General features: G+C 44.3%; 1 protein-coding gene across 1 annotated transcript; it reads right to left on the bottom strand.

The window, feature by feature from the left end:
* Positions 1 to 1110: 1110 nt before the first annotated feature.
* Positions 1111 to 9808, bottom strand: SPCS3 (signal peptidase complex subunit 3). The gene is made up of 5 exons (XM_056855532.1): positions 9657 to 9808; positions 7580 to 7653; positions 5874 to 5950; positions 3922 to 4037; positions 1111 to 1257 (listed from the first exon to the last, which is right to left on the bottom strand). The coding sequence occupies exons 1-5, from the start codon at positions 9797 to 9799 to the stop codon at positions 1125 to 1127; spliced, it is 543 nt and encodes a 180-aa protein (XP_056711510.1). The 5' UTR covers positions 9800 to 9808; the 3' UTR covers positions 1111 to 1124.
* Between the last annotated feature and the right edge of the window lie 6302 nt (positions 9809 to 16110).

The raw sequence follows: 16110 nt of genomic DNA, 5'->3' as shown, positions 1-16110 counted from the left end.
GGGGAAAGTTTTGAGGGATAGTGAGAAGGAATAGGAACTTCAGTGGAGAGACCCACATGGAAGAGAATACTGTTAGAAAGGGTAATGGCTGGCCAGATGAATTCTGGTCACTCTGTGAAGAGCCGAGAAAAAGAATGAGCCACAGAGAAGATGTAATTAAAAAAACACCTTAGAAACTGAGCATGCCCTCCTGAACTGCAATTTTTATACATTATCCCGTTCGAAGTTTATTGAGCCCCCTTATCAAGATTGAGACCTGACAGGGCAGATGGAAGGTTTGAGATGCTCCTACAAGGGGGTAATCCTTCAACCATCTTCAGGTAGTGAAATTTTGTTTAGCAACAATGAAAATTCGTCGCCTTAGAACAGCGCAATTGACAGATGTGTCCCAGCTGTAATTCCTTTTTTAAATGTTTTAAAAATGTTTTAAGACTTGGACTGTAATTATTTGATTGTAAAAATCTGTTAGTCCATGCTTTCCGTTTTATCATATTTTGACTGGCTAAGTGCCGCAAATAAATATCTACCTATCTATATTTGTATTTTTAAAAACATTTCAATTGTGAATGCTCTTTTGAAAATAAAGGACGCACATTGCTATAGCAAGGTGTAGTTCATGCTTTATACTACCTTCATAATACCTTTTCATACCAGATTTCAGCAGCGCAAAATCCTTCCTGCTCCAGAATCATTGATTTTAAAAAGCTTATATTGGATTCCACCACATTCATTTTATAATCTGAAGACTGCGGTTTTCTACTCATACTCGTCGTGAGAAGAGATGGAAAAAAATTAGGAACTCTTAATAGATTTAAAGTAAACAAAACTATTTTCTGGTTTCAAAAAGTTTATTTATAAGAAAGGTATTTTCTGACCTGATATCCAACACACAAAAAACCTTCTTTCCTCCAAATTTAAACAATTTATGACCTTTCCTTGAGATTTCAGTTTTTGTTTTATTTAAAATTAAAAACAAGCCCAAGAAATTATTTTCCTTCCCTTTTGGCTAAACCTAAAGAACTCAAGTACAGTACCTTTGAATCGCAGTGGGCGTGAGACGAAAAGTGATAAAATTTATAATGTACAAGTATAAAAATATGTTACTCAAGGTTCGGCATAATAATTTAATAGCTTTTTGCAGTTTTGTAAGCATCTGGGAATGGAACAGATATGTGTCCTGCTCCTGTCACAAGAGGTAGGATGCCTGCGTTTGGTACGACATTCCACGAGAGAGTCAAAGTGACGTTTCTGTTGCCCCTGAAATTTGAACAAAGCATTAGCGGAAACACTTGCATATTCTCAGCAGTATACAATACAAGAAGCACTGCCATATGTGTTAAAAGGATTAGGCATATTAACATTACATTTCATTAATATGATCCACAGTACACTTCATGTAAAAGGTAAAGGTCATCACAATGTGCAAGCACTGGGTCATCACAATGTTTACTAGGTAAACTACATTTACTGGCTGGTTTGCCATTGCCTTCCCCAGTTGTCTACACTTTAGCCCCAGCAAGCTGGGTACTCATTTTACCAACCTCAGAAAGATGGAAGGCTGAGTCAACCTTGAGCTGGCTACCTAAACCTGACTTCCGCCTGGATCGAACTCAAGTTGTGAGCAGAGCTTTGACGGCAGTACTACAGCTTACCACTCTGCGCCATGGGGCTCCTACACTCTATGAGTCCTGTGCAAATGCCCTATGTTATCAATAGGCCATTACAATGGTCATGGTACTCTGCATCTTTAAAAAAAGAGAGATTTCAAACTCTGATGGGGTAATTGGTAGAGAAAGGTGTGTTTATTTTCTCTACCAAAGGGAGTCATTTTAAGGACTATCAATTGATGTTGATAGGACTACAGCACACTTTACTTTCTGTAGATTATATTGCTTCTGCTCCCAGATTCATGGTGCAAAAAAGTAAAAACTCATCTTCCTTGAATACTTTGTTCCATCTACTGTAATCTGAAGAAATGCATAATGCTCCCAACCTTTTGTTGGCTCAGAATCAAATTCAAACATTGTTCCCCTATTCCTCTTCCCTCAGGTATCACAGCTTATGTCACATCAGATCTCCAGACCCCCGCACAGCCACCAGGGCTCTTTGTTGGGGAGAAAGCCACAACACTTAAGCAGTTTACATCTGTAGTCCACAGATGGCCAACAACTAATGAGCCAGCATACCCCAGCAATTCTCGCAGCAGCTGTGTGAAAACTGCACTGATATTCAGAAAACCATTTGCACAATAAGAAGTAATGTGGTATCAACTAGTTTGTTTATTGAGCTTAGCAACTACACCTGTTAGGTAATAAGGCTTTCTCTGTGATGGAATTTTTATACAATGAAGCTACTGCAAGTTAGTTATTACTGTTATGCAGCAATTATTTGTTATGTGAATTGGTCCTAAGTTGTGGGCCTTTACCATATCTCATCTCTGTGCTGTGCACATGAAGAAGGTTGGTGCATGGTGCTGTGTCCTCTCTACCTTTTAACAGCAAGCACAAACCCACAGCAAGTAACCAAAACAACTGCTCAAAACTACAATGCCTCCGACATCACATTACAAACCAGTCTCAGTTGCTTGGGTACATGCATAATTAACTCTAGGTTTGTGATAAAGTACATTTCAAGATGCAACCCAGGACTCTCTGGCACAGTCCAGATGCAGTGACAAACCATGGTCCCAGAGCTCAGTTCGTAACCCAGACACACATACCATGATTTGAACTTCCTGCCTGCCTCCTGCTGGACTCCTTGGATACTTCTCCCAACTGGTTGGCTTTTCCCCTTCCCCTTTCACATCAAATGTGTCCCTCCCTACAGAAGCTGAACATGCGAGACACAGCTGTGGTTAGGCTGAAGGACATGGCGTGTCCTCCTAATGCAGCTACTGGAAAAGGCAATTTCTGAACCAGAACACAGCAAGAAGGCACACAGCTAACCAATGGGAACGGGATAGGAAGTTATCCTTTCCACTTTTGTCGCTAGAACCTATTGCCAATTCACTTATATTCTTTGCTTTTGGAAAATGTGGGAGTTGCAGTGCATTTGCTTATATCTACATTTCTTATGTACTGCACAATTTATGATCAATGACCACTGAGGAAGGCAATTTTGCCGAACTGTTTTTTAAAGGCTACTGTTACAGCGGAATGTGCCAGTTTGTATAGTTGTGGTTAGCTATTACCTGTATTGCTGTATCAATTGCCTAGTGGTTTTATTCTGAATATGATTTTTGAAGAGATGTTTATTGAGATTCATTATATATTTTTTCAGATTCCATTTACACTTTTAGTCACTTTTTAATTTTTTCTCCACCTCCTGAATTATCTGATCTGCTTTATTGGGGGGGGGGGTCTTTTCCCGTTGCCATTAGAATGAAGGTAGGAGTTGATCAGCAATCACAGCAGCTACCAATAGCACATGGTAAAAGAAAGGCTTGAGCAATTCTTTTCCATATCTAAATGCCAACCCTCCGTGGTTTCTCTCCCCCACCACAAAGCATCACATTACTCTCCTCTTTCCACCACTTTCTTCCTGTCTACACATTCCATCACATTATAACCATTCCCAATTGTGAAGGTCCCACTCCACTATCCTTCCCTTTTGCTACTGTTAATCTTCCTTCACGAACATGCTTATGGCAGCCAAGACAAAAATCCCTCAATAACTCTGCTTTTGTACATACTAAGTCATATTAGCTCCATACTTCTGCTGGATTTGTTGACAGTTTGTAATATTATGCTCTCTCAGGAAATATTTGTTATCCCTTTATATTATGCTGTTTCAACACACGTGCTGGAATCAATGCATTTTTGAAAGAACGTGATCTCCCTGCTTTGGAGTTCTTGCATGGCTAGCACAGGACACACCACAAACACACTGGAGTTAAGAAATAATAGAGGGATATTTACTCACTTGAGCCCATTTCCATCATCAAAGAAAAAGTATTTTGATTTCATATCTTTTAACAGTAGCTTTGGATTATCGCCTCTCAAAATGATTTTGTCCCAAAGGACAACCTGGTTCAAAGCCTACAATTAAAAAATCAATCAGCAAGTTAATTCAAGAGGGTCAAAAAAAAGATACAGAAATTCCTAGTCTGAGAAACTGAAAATGTGAACAGTCAATTCTTTTAGAATTGCAAGAACACACTTTGGTTTTTGCGACAGAAGGTTAGTTAATAAAACGCAAGAACTTTGGCCTAAACAGCCAGTGAAAATCTCCATACAAAAAATAATGAAACCACTAATGCACACTAAGTGGTTCGGATGGCGCCAACCTATGCCTCTTCGGGGGGAGGGGTTGTGACAGCAAAGATGGTGAGGGGTCTGGAGACCAAGTCCTACGAGGAAAGGCTGAAGGAGCTGGGTATGTTAAGCCTGAAGAGGAAAAGACTGAGAGGGAATATGATAACCATCTTCAAGTACTCGAAGGGCTGCCATATAGAGGATGGTGCCGAGTTGTTTTCTGTTGCCCCAGAAGGTCGGACCAGAACCAACGGGTTAAAATTAAATCAGAAGAGCTTCCGTCTAGACATTAGGAAGAATTTTCTAACAGTTTGAGCGGTTCCTCAGTGGAACAGGCTTCCTCGGGAGGTGGTAAGCTCTCCTTCCCTGGAGGTTTTTAAGAAGAGGCTAGATGGCCATCTGTCAGCAATGCTGATTCTATAACCTTAGGCAGATCATGAGAGGAAGGGTGGTTGGGAGGGCACTAGTAGTGGAGGCAGGCAGCTGACTCAGGTCCTGGATGCTGTAGCAGGGGACTTGGAGCCCTTGCTGGGGCCCTGGGGTGGCAACAGAGCAGGAGCAGCTGGATACCTGCCATGGGGGAGGGATGCTTCCTCCCGGGACATGGAGGGATTGGTAGTGTCTGTGGGAGCAGTTGGCAAGCACCTAGAGGGGCTGCTGGATGTCACATCTGGACAGCCAAGTGTACACCGAGACTAAAACAAATGACAAGATTGCCTGTCAGGAGCAATGGGAGATGATGCAATGCCCACTGGATATATTGGGAGCCAGGAATGCCAACTGACTTGGATGGACTCCACTGAAATATATTACTGCACACAAAAGTCACAATGAATGCAGAATGGATGTAGAATGATGGTCTCTGAACACAGATACATTGCTCTGGGACTGGAATGACAGCACTCAGAGTGGACGGGTGGTCATTCCAGTCCCAGAACTTTTCTGCTCCATTGAGGAGGAAATTTGGGGGATCCGTTAATGGTGCTGCGTGCCCCCACATCCCCCAGTGGCCCCCTCTCCTGCTCTGCTGCTTGCGGAGGTGGCCAGGAGGGTGACCCAGGGTGCTCTTAGCAGCATGGCTGGGCTGCCAGAAGGAGCCCCTGCAGGTGAGCGGTGGAGACCCCTGGCTGGGTGCAGGTGAGCGGTGGAGACCCCTGGCTGGGTGCACTCTCCTTGTCATCGTTGCCACTAGTGGAAAAATACTGGGCCCCTTGCCAACTTTGTTAAATGCCCAGTTAATGCTCTCCAGGGTTCATAGACCTGCATAGATTCACTTCCTTTAAGGGGGTGGGGTTGCTGCGGAGATGGCACCTTGATCCATGGCCCCGCCCCTCATCTGTGACATATACAGCACTGGGTCGCCAGACCTGCCAGCCTGATTGGTGCTGTCTGCCTTGTCTGTCACAGCCCTGCCATTGCTCCTTGTAAGCTGTATAGGACATGACAGTGTGGTTGCTAGGGACACTGACACAGTTATGGCCTCTGTAACCCTGCTTCTTGCTCTTTTCTCTGCTGGAGCCCTTTAGGGAGCAGGCTAGTGGCCCTACAGTTACAACAGCGGCTGGCTGATGCAGCGCAGGCAGCCCTTAGGATTGCATGGCCTGTTACTTTCATACTTACATTGTTCTTCGTTGAATATTCTGCTGATAAATATAGGAATAACTGTTTCACGTTCCAGTCAAATATACTATGCAGATGTAAGAAAATTAAGGAACAGAATCTTTTAAAAACAAACATCCAGCATAGATCAACAATACAGTTAAAAAATCTTTAAAAGGCATTTGCCAGCTTTACAGTTGTCTATGTTTCACATCCCTTAGATACAACAGTACTTGTACCATTGAAAACTAAAAAAAGAGGTAAAGATCAAAATGGTTAATTTTGTCTAGAAGATGACAATTAGGTTGTAGAGAAAACACACTCGTTTTTGCTGAAAATAGAACATGCAAGATTTGAGTATAACTTTCTTCTCTCTTTACAAATCTCCCCTGTACCCTTCCATGAATCCCAATACTTGCTTAATTCTTTTTTTTTTGGGGGGGGGGGGACGACCCTCGAACACAAGTTAACCAATTATGCCAAATTGTTTAAAATGAGCAAACTAGACAACCATTACATAACTGAGACTCTGTTATTCTACCTATAGGATTTAGATATCATGACTGGAAAATTTGGGATTTCTGAGAACAGAACTCCAAGGATTAGTTCCAGTAGTGCTGCTCCTGCAGAAAAACATCTGCTGACGGAATAGTACTTCCACAGATTGGGGGGGGGGGGCTTTGCTGATTCCCTCACCTTCCCTACAGACATCCACTTCACCTTCGGCTCTGTCTATCAGGGTCTCCTAACCTTTAGGACCAACATTTTAGGGAGGCTCAGAGGGGACAGGGAATTATGCCTTGCTGGTGGTAGTTTGGATCCAACTTGCAAATCTCTTACCTACTGAACCCCAGATGCCATGGGCTTTGGATTTCTGTTTCTCAAACAGCTGTCCAACTGTTTCACATGGCAAGCCACAACTGAAACAGAAGGGAGTTTCAAATATGTGGGGGGATGGTGCCGCAGTTTGAACAAAACAATAACTTCCTACTGAGTGCAAACGTTCTGGCAGGCATATCGAGCCCCCTCCCCAATTCTCTTCATTTCCCAAAGGGAATTCCAAACATCTATTTGCAGTCCAATCCTACTTCATTGTGAGAATGTATGCAGCCTATGCAGGCCAATGAAGTGATGGAGGATTGAAAGAATGCCTATCTTTAAGTCTTGGGTGCTTATCCTCTGCCTGTATTCAGAGGCGTGTGGTAGAGACAGTGCCAGATTGAAGCCGACCTATGCTACCTGTCCACTTACATGTCACGGCCAAGCTGGTCATTACAGGATGAGATCCATGATCGGACCTCCCAAATTTTCAAAAAAGGCAAACAGGCAGCGCAAATCAGATTGGGGCGGCAACTATGGCGTGCATGTTTGGGGGAAATCTTAGCTGCCATCTGCCACTTGAGGGTTAACAGACATCACATAGATACCTATGTTTCCCCCCATTGGCTCCATGGTCCTGATTTAATTCAGGGTGATCTATGGCTATCAGCATTGTTTAGAGGCACAAGAGATCTAAATACGGATCCAGCACATCACCTAGCTGCACCTCAGTATATCAAATACTGGGAGAGTGAAAACTTTCCATGACACAGGTGTGGAACTCAGTGGGGATAAGGTGGCAGGGGGAGAAGAAGATGTGTCTGCTGAGAGAAAAAGCTACTGGCTGGTTCCAATACACAATTATTTTTAAGTTCTACCAATATCTTTGCATTTTCTATAAAGGATATCTGCTGTAATGTCAAAAGTAACGATTCCAAGGTCACTTCTTTCTCCAGGTCCAGTGAAGTCTTCTACATTTTTTCTAAGAAACAAAAAAATACACAATTCAATATTTGTTATAACTGGCAAATCAAATAAGATTCTTTAGGGGAAAGGATATCCTTGTTCAGAATGGAGAACGGGAAGGATCCTAACTGCATGCAACGGAACATACAGCCCAACAATAATATTTAAACTTCACATGAATACATGAAGCTGCCTTATACTGAATCAGACCCTTGGTCCATCCAAGTCAGTATTGTCTATTCTGACTGACAGCGGCTCTCCAGGGTCTCTGGTAGGGTTCTCTCACATCACCTACTTTCCTAGACCCTTTAACTGGAGATGCCAGGGATTGAACCTGTGACCTTCTGCATGCCAAGCAGATGCTCTACCACTGAGTCACAGCCCCTTCAAAGATCACTCTATGTACAAAATGTCAAAAGAAACTAGATGTGAATAATATTTTAATATAATAAATCATCACACTTGGTGGTTACGCTTGTAACCACAATACAGTGACATTTGGCAAATGGTTTAGTTTAGTTCACTGTCTTGCCTGAAAGAGTCAGTGAGAAATGATTACATTAATCAAATTCTCCATGCGCTGCCATGAATTTATTTACACTGGAAAAGCAACTGATTTAGCACACTTTAACTGCATAAGGTATGAGATATTTGAAGCCCATAATTCAACACACGCAGCTGTTACTTTTTAAATCAAAGTGTACCGGGAAACACTCCCTTGGCATGCAAGAGCCACAAATGATCTAATTCAAAGCAATGGAACTGCTAAGAACAACGTCGACATAACCCCTGGGAGGAAATACTGCACGTGTACTCCACTGTAGCTCTTAACCTCATGGCAACTGACATAAGCTTGGCAATATTGTAGCCAAGCCAGCCCCCTTCTCATGGACACGCAAGTGAGCCTGCCAGAGGAGAGACTACAGCACTGGAGAGTTCGTGTTGTTCGCTCATTGGCTCAGAGAAGGGGGAAATGAGCAAACAGGAAGCCAAGGTCTACAGTTCTGAAAACCACAATCTTAAGGGAAAAAAGAGAGAGATGCTGCTTAAAAGAAATAGTACTAAAAAAAACCCCGTAAGAGATTTAGACAATCTTTTTTTTTAAAGCATATATATATATATATACGGCTGCCTGTCAAAGAGGACATTTTGGAGGAATTTCATTCATAGGGTCGCCATGAGTCGGAAGCGACTTGACGGCACTTAACACACACACACACACACACACCAGATTTTAAGCAGAAGGCTTTCTTGCAGCAGAGAGGTCAAAGCTAGAAGATAACACAAGGTCTACAGTTCTGAAAACCACAATCTTAAGGGGGAAAAGAGAGAGAATGCTGCTTAAAAGAAAATAGTACTAAAAAAAAAACCCCATGAGATTTATGCCATTTATACACGGGAGGTTTTGCCTTGGATTTGCCACTCTTTAGATGCACTTTCCCCCCAGCCATATTCTCAAAACTCAACAATAAGCCCCCATGCAGAGTTTTGAGAACTTGGATGGGGAAAACGGGCATCTATAGAGTGGCAAATCCAATGCAAAACCTTCCATGAGTAAATGGCCTTAGACAATCTTTTTTTAAAAGCATATATATGCATATATATAGATATATAGATATAGATGGATACCAGATTTTAAGCAGGAGGCTTTCTTGCAGCAGAGAGGACAAAGCTAGGAGATAACACAAGGATATTTTGGAAGGAGTAAAAAACGAGGGTGTCGTGCAGCAGCCATGATCACCTGGTGGTTATTACTAATATCTAGAAACCCTAAGCTCATTAATGGCACCCGAAACGGGCGAATGCAAGATGTTGGCAACAAATGTCCACCAGGCGCCTATTTTTTTTTTTAAAGCCCTTTGATGCAAACAGGTGAACCGCCGGGACATCCCTTAGCGACCCCGGTCCTTCGACCATGCGCCGGCTGGGCAGTCAGAAGGGCGAAGCCCCTGAACCCTGCAGGCTTGGGAAGGGGCCGGGCTGAGACCCCCCCCGGCCCCCCCAGCCGGCCCCACTCACAGCATGACCCGGGAGACGGCGATGCTGACGGGCACGCTGCGCTCCTTGAAGGCGGTGGTGATGAAGCAGCCGAAGGTGAGCGCCGCCATGACGCTCAGCGAGAAGGCGAAGAGCGAGTTGGCGCGGGTGAGTACGGTGTTCATGGCCCCCGCCGGCCCTCACGCCCTCGCCCCGCGCGCGCGAGCGACGACAGCCGCCGGCCTCCTGCCGCCCTCCAGGCCGCGGCTCCCCGACGAGGGAGGGAGAAGCGGGCCAGGGAGCCCGGCGGGCCGCTACGGAGAGGGCGGGAAAAGGGTGGTGGTGGCGGGGTCGCCGCTGCTGCCGCCGCGGTGCGTGACAGAGGAGAAAGAGGAGGCCCGAAGCCGACCCGCCCAGCCGCCCGACGTGAGGGAGGAGCCCCGCCGGCGTCGCGGCGTCGCGGCCCGCCCATAGGCGGGGTATCCCCGCCCGGAATCCGGAGCGAGGCCGGACGTGGCCGAGGAGGGGGGCGGGAGGTTGGGGGGGCGGGGCCTGAGGGGGGCGGGGTTTAGGGAGGGGCTTGGAGTTCGATGGCCGTTTTTCTCCAGGGCAACCGATCTCTATCGGGTGGAGGTCAGTTGGAACAGCGGGAGGTCTCCAGCTAGTGCCTGGAGGTTGGCAACCCTGCTGCCGAGTGCTGGGGCGTGCTCCGATTTGTTTTCACTGCCGCCGTCTTTTGTGTCGTGTGCAATCCCAGGCCGGTCGGATCTCGGAAGCTAAGCAGGGTCGGCCCTGGTTAGTATTTGGATGGGAGACCACCGAGGAAGTCCAGGGTTGCTGTGCAGAGGAAGGCACTGGCAAACCACCTCTGTTAGTCTCCTGCCATGAAGACCCCAAAAGGGGTCGCCGTAAGTCGGCTATTCCCTTGCTGTCCTAATACGTTTCAATACATTTACAGAAAGGAAAAGAGATTATTACCAATTGCTAAATCAGTGGATCTTCCATAGTCAGGGGAAGTCTACCTTGCTGTCTCAGCTGCGACTTGACGGCACTTTACACACGCACAATATCTAAAACGCATGGGAGGTTTTGCCTTGGATTGGCCGCTCTCTAGATGCACATTTTCCCCATCTGCATTCTCAAAACTCTGCATGGGGGCTTATTTTGGAGTTTTGAGAATTTGGTGGGGGGAAATGTGCATTTAGAGAGCGGCACATCCAAGGCAAAACCTCCCGTGCGTTTTCGTCCACGTGTGGCTGGAGCAAGGACTAACGCGCTTCCGTTCGGGCCTAAATTTTTGTCGCCTGATTTCTGATGAAGGCTAATCCTTTAAAAAAAACACTCTAGCCTTTTGCGATTATTGTTCATGAAAGCTGCTGCTAGAATAAAAACGGGTTAGTTTTTAAGGGCCGCCGGTATTCCTGTTTTTATTCATAGACTTTGTTTATTCACTTCTCTGGGGTTGTTTCCGGTGTAGATCGGCAGTGATTCAGAGTGCAATCCTATACAACTCTGCATAGGATCAGGAGGTGTGTTCCGTTGAAAGATTTGTACCTGTTCTATGTCTTGATCATCTCTGTGCAGAGTGTAGAATACTGAAGACCTTAATGTGTGACACGCTCTCCGATAAAAATTGAATTGTTATGAATGGTTGTTAAAGCTAGGCAATAGAAAGTTGGTAATCGGTGTCTAGTAACCTTAGTGCTTATATGAAATGTGCTTGTAATCCCTCCCCCTTCCCAATTCACAATATCAGGCTGCATTAAAAAGTTGCCATAAAACTCAACCCTTGCCAACCTGAAATACGGAAATACCAACAGGGCTGTATTTGTGCATTTCTTTGCTAGGTGCCTGATCTTTTGAGCATCAGGAGCCAAATGAAGAAGTTGTTTTCATGTCTTTGGCAATAATTAGTATTATCTGTTTTATTGCTTCTGCTTCTAATTGTGGTTCTAATCTGCTGTTTTAAACTACGCTACTGTTTTGCTGCTTGCACGTTATAGAATTACTGATAACTTTGATTGTAATTATGGTATAATTGTCTTTTAACTGCCATGAACTGCTTTAAGAACTTCGGCTGTTATGTGGCTTATAAATATTTAAAACAAGTAAATTATAGAGCTGTCAGGCCTACACCCCTAATGTGCAAAAGGGGATAACAATATGGACTTGGTATCTGTCAAACCTGATTTCTCCTCTCAGAGTTGTGGGAAATGTTTTTGTAATGCAGTTCTTAAACCTCAAAAAAAAAAAGAAAAGAAAAGAAAGAAAATATTTCCGCCTAGTTGGAAAAAGCATTAACCTCTTTCTTTGCTGCTTCAGAGGGGTGGGGGAGGCACATTGTTGCCAGATCACTGTGACAATAAATCATTGCCTTCTCTGTGTCTTTTTCAATGAGCAGCTGTCATTGTTACTATGCTAAGAAAAGAGAATCATGGTGTCAAAAATAACCAGAATATCAGGTTTGTCAAAGGAACTGTCAATCGAATACTTTCTTAAATCTGTGACTTATTCTGCTTTTCCTTTGTTGCTGGGCACAGTAGCCAGCAAGCGCCACCATTGAAATGCAACCCTCTGTGTCCTTACTATAACATTCAAAAATAGGTTTTTATTTCAGTAAACAATTTAAAAAACTGTTCATGTGGAGGAGTGGGGAATCAAGCCCAGTTCTCCATATGAGAGTCTGCCGCTCCTAGCCACGACACCATGCTGGCTCTCTCACCACACTGGCTGACGTTTGGCAACCCCGTAGGGTTTTCAAGGCAAGAGAAGTTCAGAGGTGGTTTGCCATTGCCTGCCTCTGCGTTACAACCCTGGTATTCCTTGGCGGTCTCCCATCCAAATGAATCTCACTGGGTGACATTGAGCCAGTCACTCTTTCAGTCTAGTTTCCTTATTGTGAGGACCGTGGCTCACTGGTAGAGCGTCTGCTTGGCTTGCAGAAGGTCCCAGGTTCAATCCCTGGCATCTCCAGTGAAAAAGGACCAGGCAGTAGGTGATGTGAAAGACCTCTTCCTGAGACCCTGGAGAGCTGCTGCCAGTCTGAGTAGACAATACTGACTTGGATGGACCAAGGGTCTGATTCGGTATAAGGTAGCTTCATGTGTTTATGTATGCCACCCTGAACTGGAAGGGGTGTGTGCAACATGTAATAAATAAACGTTACTGTACCTGGATTGTATGTTTCACCCTGTTTCAAATATGCTCAGAATAATGATCATCCACTGAATACCAGCCTTGTATAGTGGCTTAGAGCACCAAATCAGGATCTGGGAGGCCTCAGGTTTGAATCCTTTTGTAGGGTAGAGACTAATGAACAACCTAATAAAGTAGGGAGGGGCAGTGTGTGTGTGTGTAAAGTGCCGTCAAGTCGCAGCCGACTTATGGCGACCCCTTTTTGGGGTTTTCATGGCAAGAGACTAACAGAGGTGGCTTGCCAGTGCCTTCCTCTCCATAGCAACCCTGGTATTCCTTGGTGGTCTCCCATCTAAATACTAACCAGGGCCGACCCTGCTTAGTTTCTGAGATCTGACGAGATCAGGCTAGCCTGGGCCATCCAGGGCAGGGAGGGGCAGTAGGGCTGCCAAATGCCTAGATGAAAAAGAAAACATTGTCCTGGCCCTTAAATACAGGCTAAAGGGGATGTTATTTACCAGGTGATGCTACTTACCTCCATGCCATGAAAAGCTTCAGCTGCCCACTTCCACATACTGAGCATCTATTATAGGAACAGGATGTCCCCCCAACCAAAATCAGGCCTGTTAGCAGCCCTACTTTAAAAAAAACAAACCAACCAGAACTACTAAAAAACTTCAGAAAATTTCAGTTGCTAAATAGATGGTCAGTTGAATGCCACATGACAAGATAATACAGAAATACTTTGTGAAACATCTGACACTGGAAAATACCATCTCTTTTCATTGAGGATTTAAGCAAAACTGGCAACGTTGGCTTGGAACATATTATACATTTTCCTAAGGGTAAACATCCTGCGGTCAGTGCAGTATCAGATAACAATATACCAAATATAATCCAAGAGCTTATCATGATTCAGATGTGTAACTAACTACAAAATGACTTAGATCTACCATAGAACGACAAAATTACTACAACCTTAAGAGATATCTACCAAATGGGAGCAATGGTATGTGGCTGTAGATATGGGCTATAACTAAGTAATACCTAGCTTTCCCACACTTTTACCCTCTACTTTCTGCAGTGTACAGTTACATTCACAGTCATGACAAACTCTTCATAACCTGGAACCCTCATGCCTGAAAGACCACCTCCCTCGTATGTGTCCACAAGGCAGCTCTGATAGGGTTATCAGCTAGCTGGAGATCAGCTATTACAACAGATCTCCAGCCAATAGAGATCCGTTCACCTGAAGAAAATGGCTGCTTTGGCGATTGGGCTCTATGGCATTGAAGTCCCTCCCCAAACCCCACCCTCCTCAGGCTCCACCCCAAAAACCTCCCGTTGGTGGCAAAGAGGGCTCAGGCAACCTTAAGCTCCGACCACCTCAGACCAGGTATTGCCAGGAGTCCCCACCCCACTTAGGTCAACTGTTGCTGCTTGGGGACATCCTGTGCTATGTAATGGACTTCTAGAGGATGTGGGGCCCTGCCTTTGCAGAGGGTTCAGAGGCTCTGTAAAGCAGAGCTTTTTTGTTAGGCCTTCAGTACCCCTTAAGTGATGGCTGCAGCCTGTTTCCTTCTGTTGGCATTTTTTATGATGCCTTATTACAACGTGGTGTAGTGGTTAGGAGCAGTGGAGTCTAATCTGGAGAACCGGGTTTGTTTCCCCGCTCCTATACATGAAGCCTGCCTGCTGGGTGACCTTGGGCTAGTCACAGTTCTCTCAGAACTCTCTCAGGCCCACCTACCTCACAAGGTGTCTGTTGTGGGGAGAAGTCAACTGTAAGCCAGTCTGAGAGAAAATCGGGGTATAAAAACCAACTCTTCTTTTTCTCATTCTTCTGATGTTGCCCAGGCTAGCCTGATCTCATCAGATCTCAGAAGCTAAGCCGAGTTCACGGCCAGATGAAAACTGGTACAAGCAATTTTTTAGATGGTACATCACACCAATGGACATTAAAAAAAATGAATGAATCATATGACTGGCGATGCTGGAAATGTAAAGACAAAGATGGAACATACTTTCATCTGTGGTGGACTTGCAAGAAAGTTAAGAAATCTTGGATACAAATTCATCAAGAAATGCAGAAAGTTTTAAGAATCAAATTTCCTTTGAACCCAGAAGCTATGTTGCTAGGAACTGAGCCAGAAAATCTGGACAGAATCCATAGAGAAATATTTGGCTAACTGACAACGGCAGCTAGACTAGTACTGGCAGCATCTTGGAAACAGGAGGACATTCCAGATTTAGAAAAGTGGCAACAAAAGATGGACGAATTTGCTGTGATGGCCAGACTGACCAGCTTGATGAAAGAGAAGATGATTGAAGAATCCCAAAAGAAATGGGAATGTTATTTTGATTATGTTAAATGGAAAGGGTAGACTGTTAAATATAAGGATCCGCTTACGGTATATAGTATAGAAGGAATTTATTAACCAGAATATAAGGACAATGTATAATGTTTGAAATGTAAGATGAAATAGACTCCCTGAAGTTCAAATTGTGTGAATGTATGTGTATGTATTTGTCTGTTTGTTTTTCTTTGAAAAGGTTAATAAAATATCTAAAAAAAAAGAAAGAAGCTAATCCGAGTCAACCTTGCCGATTATTTGGATAGGAGACTTCCAAGTAATACCAGGGTTGTGACGCAGAGGCAGGCAATAGCAAACCACCTCTGAACGTCACTTGTCTTGAAAACCCCACCCAGGGTCGCCAAAAGTCAGATGTGACTTGACAGCAGAAAAAGGCCCTTTTAGTTCTGTTGATAGGGAGAAAAACGGAATATAAACATTTTAAATAAATAAGTTCCTGATAGGTATGAATGTGGCTTGTTTGCCACACTTCTGCATTACTTCCTTCCTCCCTGTACACATGCAGTGGAAAACTTCCTGGTTTGGGAAGCCTTTGGTCAAATGTCAGTTTGCCATTACAGCTAAAGGCAGATGCCTGGGCAAATCAGAATCTGCTTTCTCTTCACAAACCTAGCTTGTGTGTAAGTGAGGGAATGACTATGGCAAACAATCCAGCATGGTTCTTGGCATGTGCCAACAGAGGTTTGTCATGATGTCAGAATTGTGGCATTTTCCTCTTTGGATCAGTTTACCGTAGATATTCAGCAGATTCAAATAACAGTTGTTGTTTATTCTGGAACAGACCCCTTCAGGCTACAGGCAGGAATTTTATTAATCGGCATTGAAAACATAGCCCTTGCTTATAGAAAACTAGCATGACAGGGAACCTAGCTTGGATATGTGTTTATTTCCTTGTTGTATTTATATCCCACCTTAAGAGCTAGTCAGTGTAGTGGTTCGACTGTCAGGCTAGGCTCGGAAAACCCTGGTTCAAATCCCCACTCTGC

This window comes from Euleptes europaea, chromosome 9 (genome assembly GCF_029931775.1).
Source record: "Euleptes europaea isolate rEulEur1 chromosome 9, rEulEur1.hap1, whole genome shotgun sequence".
Lineage (NCBI taxonomy): Eukaryota > Metazoa > Chordata > Lepidosauria > Squamata > Sphaerodactylidae > Euleptes > Euleptes europaea.
Note: the sequence above shows the minus strand (reverse complement) of the source record. Positions and strands in the feature narration are given on the sequence as shown.

Bases quoted from the DNA above. Each gene is read 5' to 3' on its own strand.
- SPCS3 (XM_056855532.1), bottom strand. From the start codon at position 9,799: ATGAACACCGTACTCACCCGCGCCAACTCGCTCTTCGCCTTCTCGCTG. The intron at 7,654-9,656 runs GTGAGTGGGGCC...TTTGTTTCTTAG, and splicing joins GCCGTCTCCCGGGTCATGCT to AAAAAATGTAGAAGACTTCA. The intron at 5,951-7,579 runs ATATCCTTTATA...TAATTTTCTTAC, and splicing joins TACTTTTGACATTACAGCAG to ATCTGCATAGTATATTTGAC.